General features: G+C 39.0%; 1 protein-coding gene across 7 annotated transcripts in view; it reads left to right on the forward strand.

Moving 5' to 3' along the window:
* The window catches only part of NBEA (neurobeachin), a 642,892-nt gene that overhangs the window by 572,704 nt on the left and 58,126 nt on the right, over positions 1-12,062 (forward strand). For all 7 annotated transcript variants that reach the window (XM_070471793.1, XM_070471794.1, XM_070471796.1 and 4 more), the window contains one exon: positions 2,140-2,259. In XM_070471793.1, coding sequence (XP_070327894.1) covers positions 2,140-2,259 — 120 coding nt within the window. The remainder of the gene's footprint in view (positions 1-2,139; positions 2,260-12,062) is intronic.

Consider the following 12,062-nt stretch of genomic DNA (forward strand, 5'->3'; position numbering starts at 1 on the left):
GAAAGTAAATATATTCTCATCTTTGTTAAGATGAGTAACATAACAAAAAAGCAGTAAATTTAAATGCATTAGGACCTTGTGATAACGTTATTCCTAGGTTTCCTGCTAAGGGAATATGTACTTAATGACAGACACCATGTTGCAGTAAGGTAATAGTCACAGAATACTAGAAGGACCAGAGTTGATCTAGTCCTATCTGGTTTGTTTTAGTGTCATTTCATTCATTCCTTCAACAGATTATATTAATACATTGAGCAGCTTGGGTGTGCCAGGAGTTCTTCTAAGTGCTGGAGATAAAACAGTGAATCTGGTAGTAGTTGTTGCTGAGACATGTCCAGCTCTGTGCGACCCCGTGGACTGTGGCATGCCAAGCTTCCTTCACCATCTCCTGGAGTTTGCTCAAACTCATGTCCATTGAGTTGGTGATGCCATCCAACAATCTCATCCTCTGTTGTCCCCTTCTTCTCTTGCCTTCAATCTTTCCCAGCATCAGGGTCTTTTCCAATGAGTCAGATCTTTGCATCAAATGGCCAAAGTATTGGAGCTTCTGCTTCAGCATCAGTCCTTCCAATGAATATTCAGGGATAATTATCTTTAGGATTGACTGGTTTGACCTCCTTGCTGTCCAAGGGACTCTCAAGAGTCTTCTCCAACACCACAGTTCAAAAGCATCAATTCTTCACTGTTCAGCCTCCTTTGTGGTCCAATTCTCACATCCATACATGACTACTGGAAAAGCTATAGCTTTGGCTATATGAACCTTTGTTGGCAAAGTAATGCCTCCACTTTTTAATACGCTGTGTAAGTTTGTCATAGCTTTTCTTCCAAGGAGCTGGAACCTATTCATATAGTGGGAAAGATGGACAAGAAAGAGAAAAACAAATATCATATATTAATGCATGTATATGGGATCTAAACAATGGTACTGGTGTACCTATTTGCAGGGCAGGAACAGAGCTACAGACATAAAGAACAGAAAGGTGGACTTGAGGGTAAGGGGGGATGAGTTGAGAGATTGGGATTGACGTCTGTCCTGTGTAAAACAGCTAGTGGGAAGCAGCTGTATAGCACAGGGAACTCAGGTCAGTGCTCTGTGATGACCTGGATGTGGGATGGAGGGGTGGGGTGGGATGGAGTGATGGGGTGGGAGGGAGGGGATATGTGTATACATAGTGTATTCATGTGTATTCACTTTGTTTTACAGCTGAAATTAACACAACATTATAAAGCAACTATACCCCAGTAAAAAATGTTTAAAAATCAGTTTCAAAAAACAGTCACAAATTCTTCAGGGATGTGTTTGAGGAAATATATGTTGCCATTTGAACATACTGGAGGGCTTGGCAAATCAAGGGAGGTCTTTCAGAAGGAAACAACATCTTGGGCTGAGACTTAAAGGATAAGAAGAGCTTAACCAAGTCAGGATGATAAGGTAGAGGGTTAAGTTTGTAGCAGGCAGACGGAATATCCCATACAGAGGACGAGAAATGAGACCAACATGGCAAGACCTTAGGATGTGAATAAGGGAATGGCAAGAGATAAAGAGTTAAAGCAGGTTCCATATCACTCAGGCTCTCTTAGGACAAATCAAATAGTTTCTGCTTTTTCCTAAAAGCTCTGAAAGCTATGGCAGGATTTCAGTCAAAGAGATTTGCATTTTAAAAACATCAGGTCATCATATAGTAAGTTTAGGAGACTTTCAGGTATTCTAAGATGGACATCCCCTATGCAATTTTCACACCATAATGTCGGAGAGATTTTCTTGTTGCAGTCTTACTATGTGTGGCCTTAGTTATGAGAAAGAAGATCTGAGTTATATGTTGACAGCAATGCAAAGTCATTCGTCATAAAGTCACAGAGCACTAGAACTCCATCATTTTATAAATCAGAAGACTGAAGGGCAAGAAGCAACGTAAGCTGCCAAGGTTGGAGAGTGACAGGTGATTCAGCGCCCCAGAGTGACTCAGACCAGCCCCTCCTGGCAGGATCCTGCCTCAAAACACAGCATCAAAAGGGTTTCCACCTCCAAAGGGTTTCCAAAAAGTCGTGTTTCACAAAGAAAGAGAACAGTGGTGTTCAGAAGGGTCAAATTATTGATTTGATTGTTGTTGTTGTTGTTGTTGTTGTTGTTTTGCTTAGGAACCTTTCACAACCTTCTTCCTCAATGCAAATGATGGAAAATTTGACCATCCTAATCGAACATTCTCGTCTGTTGCAAGGTCTTGGAGAACTAGTCAGAGAGATACTTCTGATGTAAAGGTAAGCTCTTTTATTTGTTGATATTAATTTCAAAATGTGTTGAAATTTTGATTTGTTTAAGTGGGTGTCTAAGATACTTTATTCTGCAGCTTTGTTCCATATTTTAAAAATTATGTGGTACACCTCAGAGGGACTTGAAAATAATTTTGAGTGCACAGAAAATGACTCAAGATTCTTTTATATTATTTCAGTTAAGATGTTTTTGTTATTTTTAAAAAATTCCCATCTAATTTAGATCAAATAATCGGTAGATGGGAAGAAAAGCCCACAAATTGCCTTTCCTGCTGTTAACTCAATATTTGGCCCATTCCAGAAAACACAGCAGGAATTGGATTTGACCTTAATGTGTCATATTGTTATAGCTTGCCCAGCTTTGGGTTTATGTAGCCTGGGGCAATTAATAAAGCATTAATGACAAGACCCATTTAAAATGTAGGCTTTTCTGTACAGCCTTAGCTTTTACTTGACTGTGCCTGGGGATACTATGCAACAATACACATTAGATTAAACCAACACACACACGATGTCCTGGGCCAGCCGGAGAGCGGGGTCATTGTGACAGTAGCTACTGCTTAGCTATTGGTGAATATAGAGATGTGTTGCTCCTTTACGTGGACTTGCATTTTTTAAAAAATAGTCTTATTCAAGACATTAAAATACATTTGTTCTTCAGTTTCTTCCTCATTTTTTTTCCGATGAGATTAAATGATCCTGTTATTACATAGGTATACATTTCTTATTTTAATCCCTTTCTCTTCAAATTTTTCTCATCACTTCCACTCATGCTGCTGAATATACAAATGTTATAGTATCATTCCATTTAGTGTTTTAATCCAACAAAATGTAGTGAATTAAAGTAAAAATTGTCATTTACATGTTTATGCTTATCTATTGCAAACATTTTTTAAAGGCAGTTACAGTGTTACTGAACTATAAGAAATTGGATGAGTACAACTTTTATTTAGTTTCTTTCAAAGCAGAAAACAAAAGGAATGGATCCAAGTAATCTGTAGCATCTTTATGTGTCTTATTTGTTACTGTCAGAGTTTGCATAAATGAATATTAGTTTATATGTACAATGTATTCACATTTGGAAATAAGATAATTTAACATGCATTCTTACTATATGAAACTCTGAAGGTCCATATTTTCCTTCTATCAAACTTATGATTTCACTAAGGAATCCAACTCTGAAAGATCCATAAACCATCATTTAAATTGATTTATAATGAATGATATTAAGAAGAGAATCCATTTCTTATTTAATAATTTTTTTGAGAATTAATACAAAATGGGGAGTCAGTAGGCTTCTAGAACTAACACAGTATCTTTAAAAAGCATTCAATAGCTATTTTAACTGTGAATTAAATATTCTTATCTATATTTTGAGGCTTTCTATCATATGTAAGATTATTAATTATCTTAATTCAGAGCTGTGTCCATATTATATCAAACTTTCAAGTGAAAATGCTTTTCTTAACACGATTTTCTTGACTCTTGACATCATCAGGAAACGGAAACTCGGTTTTTCAACTTAATTCAAATATTCACCCTCACAAGCCCACATACAAGTCAGTCATCCTAATTTATGTATGTAGGTAGAGTTTTAGGCTTTACCTTCTATCCTAAGAATTTTATTGATTCTTCTGATCACCAGATATCTCCCATAGTTACATGTCAGTCTCAGGACCAGTGGTTTTATATTTCTAAAGAAAAATGCTTCTGCAGTATCTCAACGTAGATTTAAGGTCTTGTATAAAAGAGAACTAGGACAAAGGGAATGGTTTTATTCTCTCTTTGTTAGCATCGTTCTTGTCCTGCAGTAATGAGTGCAAGCTGGGCAGAGAAGGAGCCATGGTGAAGTGACCTCTCTGAAGAGAGGTCTTACAAGTGAAGTCAGACCAGTTCATTTTTACTTTTTTTTTTTAATTTCTCTCCTCTAGCATAGTCTTGGTAACAATGACATTCAACTTACTGAAGTTCTTATACTAATTTTTCCTTAATGCCTTCAAAAGTTGTTATATTACTTTTGAATAGCTATGCAGATGTCAGAAAAGGGAGCTGTGACAAAGTGTCATTAAGGTGACATAGTGTAAATTAATACAGTTAATGGAGGTGCTCACCACTGACTCATTGACCCATTATGAGCTCTTGTGGAATTAACGAATGCCAGGGCATCAATCTTGGGAAAAAAGGAAGAAAAGAGATGGCAGCTTTAAAACCTTGCAGTGAATTATATTAGAAAAGTGAAAACGTCTGGGTTGGATTTGATTTCACTAGGAAGCCATAAATTGGTATGCTCTCTCAGCAAAATATATTAAACTGGAATGTCAGATTTGATGCAATAGGTATACAATTATGATAGTGTTAATAGTAGTCTTCTATCATTCTAAGAAATACTTTCAAGTCCAATTTCTCAGCAGCTTGAACTTGTCATAAGCTTGTAAATTAGAAATTCTTTTTGAGGATATTTTCTTATTATTGAGGGACACGTATAATACTATTAACTGTACCATGGGGTTTTAGTATAGCTGTTAAAACATACTAGAAATCAAATTTACAAACACAAAATGCCTGTTTTAATATTCATCTTGCCATTTCTTTAATAATATTTGGTGTCTTTCTGCACTATTTTTCATTTAGGAAATTTTAAACTACTTGGCCTCTTTCCTTAAAGAGAAGCTGATTAACAGAAATCTATCAATGGGAAAAGAGTAAACAGAAGAGCTGTTATTTTAAGTAGGCAAGCTGGTGCCTTAAGTGACTCAGTAGGAGCGCACTTAGCAGTTGTAACAGGGGAGTTCATTCTTCTCGAATAATTCTCAATAGTTTTCAAACAGGCTCTTTTCTTGGTTATTTGATACAGTCCTCAAAAGAGTAGCATAAGATAGAAATCATTATCCCTATTCCATAAAGTAGGTTCACAGATACTAAGTGACTTGCCTCAGTTCACACAGCAGGTAAAGAGGGAGCCAGAACTAGCACTCAGGGCCATTGGGTTATTCCCACTGCTTTATCCGTTGGATGGTATACTGCTTTGGTTTTTCTGCATGATCTCACAATCCTATCCAGCCATACGGGCTGGTGCTAAGTCTCTTCAGTCGTGTCCAACTCTGCGACCCTATGGACTGTAGTTCGCCAGGCTCCTCTGTCCATGGGATTCTCCAAACGAGGATACTAGAATGGGTTGTCGTGCCTTCCTCCCGGAGATCTTCCTGACCCAGAGGTCAAACCAATGTCTCTGATGTCTCCTGCATTGGAAGGTGGGTTCTTTACCACTAGCGCCGCCTAGGAAGCCCAGCCACATTGACTAGTTTGGAGTAATTGACTGATCAAGTCATACTCTAATCATTTATTGCTGTGTACAAACCACCCCTCAAAATTAGTGGCTTAAAAAAAATTTTTTTTTAATGCAACCATTTATTTTCTCAGAGTTCTGCAATCAGAATAAGGTTCACCAGGTACAGCTTATCCTTGATCCATGTGGGGTCAAATTGGTTGGCTCCTCTGGGTCTGAAAAGTTCAAGATGACTTCCTTCACATGCCTGGTGCCTTAGCAAGGATGGCTGGAACTGATGGGGACTGGCTGGTCCTCTCTCTTTTTGTATAGTCTGTCTGGGAATACCATCACAGTTTTTTTCATGGCGTCTCCCTACCAAGAGAATAAAAAACAGAAGCTGCAAAACCCACTTAATGCCGAGGCTTGGAAGTCACATACTGCTACCTCCACAGCATTGTTTTTGGTCAAGGCAAATCACAGGGCCAGCCCAAGTCGAGGGACAGGATAAATGGGCTCCACTTCCCCATGAAATGCGCAGCAAAGTCACACCTCAGAAGTACATGGAGGTTGATGGGATTGTTATGGTCAACTTTGAAAAAAATGTGCTTAAGTCCTCTTTCCAGTCACAATTCACGTTCCTCCTACAAACAAAATATACTCAGCTTATCCCCCACAGTCTCATCCCATTGTTGCGTCAGGCTCAAAATCTAGTAGCTGATGATCTTTACCAGGTCCAGATACACATGAGGTGCAGAAATTCCTAATTTGGAGATCTGGAAGATAAAAAGACAAGTTATCTGTCCCATGTACTTTCAGCCCCCAGAGGTAAGACAGGAACAGGTAGACCTCAACAGATACTCTGTTCAGAAAGGGGGAAGTGTGGAAGGTACACAGCAACTCCTGGTCACAGAAAGTTGGGGCCGAACCCTCTTTTGCCTAAGTTGATGCAGCAACTTTAAAAACTTGTGGATTTTTTTCTGTGTATCAAATTATAGTTCACTATCATAAAAAAAACTGTTGCTCACCAGTTCTTTCAAGAAGGATCCTCCCTACTCCAGGCTGTGAATAGGATGCCCTTGGTCAGGCTCATAAGAATCTTAGAATCCTTTTGTGTGGCCCAGTGGGCCTGCAAACCACTATCTTAAATTTTCCTGAACACTTACAAAGGGTTTTACAGGTACCCTTTTACCTATGGCTATATTTTACTTACAGCACCTTAGTATATCCTTGTCTGAACTTTTTCTTTTTAATTTTGAGAATCTGATAAGATTGTCCTAGGCCCCTGTGCTTCTCTAAGCACTGCTTTAAATCTGAGCAGATTCTTCCATAGCTCATAACACTGCATCCATGTACTAGTAAAGCAGCTTCCCCGATAGCTCAGCGGTAAAGAATTCGCCTGCAATGCAGGAGACATGAGTTCAGTCCCTGGGTCGGGAAGATCCCCTGGAGTAGGAAATGGCAACCCACTCCAGTATTCTTGTCTGAGAAATCCTATGGACAGAGGAGCCTGACGGGCTTCAGTCCATCAGGTCGGAAAAGAGTCGAACACAACTGAGCAACTAAACAACAACAACAGCAAATTACTATTACAAGAAACCACTTTTGACATTCTGCTTAGAAATATCCTGAACCAGAAACACAAGTTCTTTAGATCTTTTTCTGTCTTTGGAAATGATTGCAGGCATGCATCAAGTTAGTTTTTCCCACACTGCAAACCATGCATTTCTCTTGCTTCCAATAGCAACTTCCTGACTGACCTGCCTCCAACAGTCTCCTTACCTGCTTACCTCCATCCTTCCAGCCTCTGCCTCCTGCCTGTCCCGAAGCCAGTGCGATGTGTTTTTTTTACTTCAGGACTCCACTCCAAGGCATTAATTTCTGTTTCAGTTTCCTATCACTGTGTAATAAATCACCCCAAACCCATCTTAAAACAACATCAACTGTTATTTACTGACCATCATGAAATTGGAGTTAAGGCTCAGCAGAAACCACTCGGGTCTGTGCTTCAGTGAGGGCTGGAGAAGCTTGGCCGGGCCAAGATGGCTTTATTCTCATGTTTTGTGCCTCATCTGAGCTGATGAAGTGGTCAGGGACTGTCCAGGACTGTCTGTCTGTCCATACAATCTTTCCAGTCATATGGCAGCCACACGGTTTTATCTGATGGTTGGCTTCTCAGGAAACAAACCAGGAGGCTGCTAAGCCTCTTAAGTCTTAGGCATCTGTGGAAGCCCTGGGGTGTCATCCTGTCCCATTCTGTGTTGAAATTAGCCAGCCTGTATTCAGAGGGAGGGAGAATAGAGTCCACCTCTTTGTGGGAGGATTGGTAAAATGGACGTGCCAGATAGCAGGCAGGATGGGAGAGACTGTTACAGGGATGGTTGAAAAAACTTTGTAAATTACTAATTCTCAGAAATTTGTAAGTTTCAGTTTGGTTTGTACCATTCTTGTGCATTTGGACAAAACCAAAATCTTAAGTGCAAGTAACTTATATATCTGCTTAGCTTAGGTAACATATAAGTTAGTCTAAATATTTGATAAAAATGTTTAAATCATCTGAAATGTCTACATAGATATCCATTCAAACATAAATATCCCAAGTGACAGAGCTTTAAAAAAAAAAAAAACCTGATTACAGGATATACTTTGATACTGGATAAACTATCAACTGAGTGAGTAGCTTCAAAAATGTGTTTTGCATAAAGTATGAAATGTGTTGTTGCACACATTTAGTCCTCACATCCGAACTGTGATTTAGTTGCTGTCACCATCACAATTTTGTATATCAAGAACTGTTTTTTTCTTAAAGCTTAAGAAACTTGCCCAGGCTGGCAAGAAGTCTGGATCTCAACTCAGAATGATTTGATCCCAATGCACAGAAAGTCACACCTCCCACTGGAAGGGACAGTCCCCACACCACCAGCCTGCCAGCCTTCCCTTTCACTGCAACTGGATGGTAGCCCTCAGGTGACTGCTTTAACCAACACAGTTTGAAAACCACAGCTTTCAAAACTTTTTACCACTATTTCATGGCAGAAATTCAGGATTTAATGAACATAGCGCAATGATCTATTAATTTTTCATTCCACATATATGTATTGAGTACCATTTTTATACGTCAGGCACCATTCTTACAAGTCAGTGGTGAACAGGTGAACAAGAGAGACAAGATCCTTGTCTATGGAATTTCCATCACAGTAGGACTCGGGAGCATAAGTAAATTTTTAAATAAAGAAAGAAAAGGAGACTTGCTACACAGAAAATTAAAACAGAATGAAGTCATACTGAGTTGTTACTGCTTTAAAAGGAAAAACAGAATGTAAGCGCAGGGACCTGGATCTAAAGTGTGTGGGCTTGGCTTCTCTTTATCACCTATTTGCAGTATAGTTATTAGCAAGTCACTTAACTTCAATGTTCATTTCTACGAAGTGGGAAGAACGAGGATACCTGCCTTAGGAAGATTTTGTGAAGATTAAGAGAAAGATGTGAAGTTCTTAAAACAGTGCATGACACAGTAAGATACAAATGATAATTCCTGCTGTTTCAAGATTGAATGACCAGATGTGACATTTCAGCTCTTTGCTTGTCTTGGAGCCCAGACATAGTGATTATTATCTTCTTGGACCTAACATTTGAATCTCAGCGATGAAACTCTCTTATTCATGAAATTTTTAAAAATAAACAAATGTTTTAAGCAATATAAATGTGAGCATAAATTATGTGTGAATGCCTTGTATTTACATATTAAATTTAAAATCAAAATGCTGTTTGAAACAAGATTTTAAAACAATAAAATCGAGGCATAAAAACTCGCACCCACTCAGCTACTTTGGCAACTTCTCCCTAGACTTTTTGTGGTTCACTCTTTCTTCCCCTCAGGAAAAAAAAGAAAAGAAAAAAAAATTTCCCCAGCTCTGCAACTTTGGTCTTTTGGAGCTTCAAGGCTTTGCAAATATTCTGTGCCTCAGGAATTTTTCATATTGCTTTAAAATGTGCCTGTGTTTTTTGTTTTTTTTTAAATCTGCATCCTAAAAAACCAAAAGTAACTGGCACAGTGATTCAGGGAGGTTTTCTTCATCCTGTCAAACGTCAAGCCACCAAGAGCTTACACCAACATCTTAGTTAACACCCTAATTTATGACCATGGTCTGGTCGGCCAGATGAGGACCAGAGTGGAGAAAATGTCTCACTTAAGGATCATCCCAAAGGCCCTGATGACCCTACTTTTTCATGACTGGCCACAATTCAAGCCTTCCCAAGTGTTCCTGTTGAACCCTCCCTAAATAACCGTCAGGGTGGAGGTTCCTCAGCCTCACTTTGTTCTCTTTGGTGGCAGCCAGCTTCCAGCCCATTCTTTCTGGAGTGCTCACATTAAAATGAAAAGGACCTGGTCCTCCACTTCTTCAGATTGGCTACAACTTTTCTGGCATTGTTAAAACCAACTTTTCTTAAATTTAAATTGGACTCTTTTCCACTTCTGAACCTTTCAGCATAACTAAAATAAACAAGGTAACGTTTTTTAAGCTTCAAAAGTTTCCTATCAGGAGGTGCAGATTTTATTTCTAGGTGCATCCTTTTTTCTTTTGTTTAATCGAGTACTCCATTGGCTTTTTTCCTATCTTGAAGCATTCTTCCAACCATTTGCATGTTCCCCAGAGGATTTCTAGTGATATTAAAATAACTTTGTCTAGCATCTTCAATAGTTTAATATTTAATGAGCACCTGCTGTGTACAGAGTATAGCTCCAAAAGCTGTGGGGGATTCAACAAAATATAAACCTCACAACATTAGGCTCAAAATCTGCTTTGCCCAAATTGTTATGAATATAAAGTCCTAGGCTTCTTATGCCTTTGCAGATATAATTGAGTGACATTCAGTGAAATATTAAATAGTATTACAGAGGCAAGTAGGTTAATGATAACCATATTTTTTTATGACCCTATTCCACAGGAAACAATGGGAAATAATATGTATGAAAAACACGAGAGCACAGAGACAGTTGAAGATAAACTGAAACTCTTTGGGCGGTCTAAATAAAAAAATAAATCGTGTGGCCATATCCATGTGGATGTACAGCATATCCCTCTTGGTCCTTAAGAAAGCTTATGTAGTCTAGTTCTGGACACAGAACATGAACACAAACATCCAACAAAAGACAGAAGGGAAATTCCTGACTTATGTGATCCTCTTACATATAAATCACCCTCTACATGGAGCAACTGTGTGAGCTTTCATTCCTCTCCCCATTGGGGACCATCTGGGAGGCTCCTTCTCCTCTGTATCATATATAAAACGGGTAACGTTCAGATAGTAATGTTCTACATCTTGAACTAATTTCCCACATTTCCTCAAACAGTGAAAGCGTTAGCCCGCTCAGTCCTATCCAACTCTTTGTGACCCCGTGGATTGTAGCCACCAGGCTCCTCTGTCCACGGAATTCTCCAGGCGAGAATACTGGAGTGGGTAGCCATTCCCTTCTCCAGGGGATCTTCCAGACCCAGGGATTGAACCCCAGTCTCCTGGACTGCAGGCAGATTCTTTACTGTCTGAGCCACCCTTTTTATATACCTTTTTATATGCCTGAGCTCCCTCCTCTCCACCTTTATTCTTTACTTTGACTCTTAGCATCTTGCCTTAAAACAGACGTAACCTTGGCAATAGCTCTTCTTTAAAAGTATTGCAATACAAAATCCAAACAGCTTAGGTGGACATAAACTTCCTTCATCATCTGACTCCGTGTACCGCATCCCCCATCTTGATCTGTCCCCTAATATATCCTACACTCTACCCATACTCAGTTCCTGCCTCCTTGGCAGTACTCTCTGCTGGTCCTCCTGCCCCTTCCTCCATCTTTATCAAACTCAATGTCCCATCTCCAGTGTAATCTTTTCTGACTTGCCCAGAGTTTCCTGCTCTGTCCTTCCTGCCCCCTTGTGCCTTCTTTGTACTTCTTTCATTATTATTGTGTATTGTGACCACCACTTCATATATCTGCCCCACAGGCCAGAATCTGACTCACTCAATGGTGAGGCCGTGTCTGTTCATTATTTGTTTTCTTAGTACCCATCACAATGTCTGGCATTCAAACTTTACTACGTGAATAAATAAATATTGGGGATTATGTAATGGGTTTTGGAGATTTCTGTTTAAATGGTTTAAATGGAAGAAATGGATTCTTAAAAGGCTAAGCTCTGCTTATAAAGGAAATTCATTTATGTGAATCTGTTCAAACTCTCATAATGCTGGAGAAATAAACATTACTGTGTCTTTCTTATGGTTCACATTTATCATCATAAGAATGGATAAGTATCGATTTCTCACAGAGGATTTGCTCACATGAAAACTCTGTTATACTGTAGCAGATAAATGTTGGTTTTAGTATGAGAATCCATAGAGAGAATGCTTATGTGTATGCATTTCTTGGGCTAAGGAATCCAGTTTATTTGAAGACCTCAGAGTCTGTTCTGTTTTGTTTGCTTGCTTGCTTGCTTTGTTTTGTGGGGTTTTTATTTTCCTTTTTGTAGCT

The sequence above is a fragment of the Odocoileus virginianus genome, chromosome 8 (assembly GCF_023699985.2).
Source record: "Odocoileus virginianus isolate 20LAN1187 ecotype Illinois chromosome 8, Ovbor_1.2, whole genome shotgun sequence".
NCBI lineage: Eukaryota > Metazoa > Chordata > Mammalia > Artiodactyla > Cervidae > Odocoileus > Odocoileus virginianus.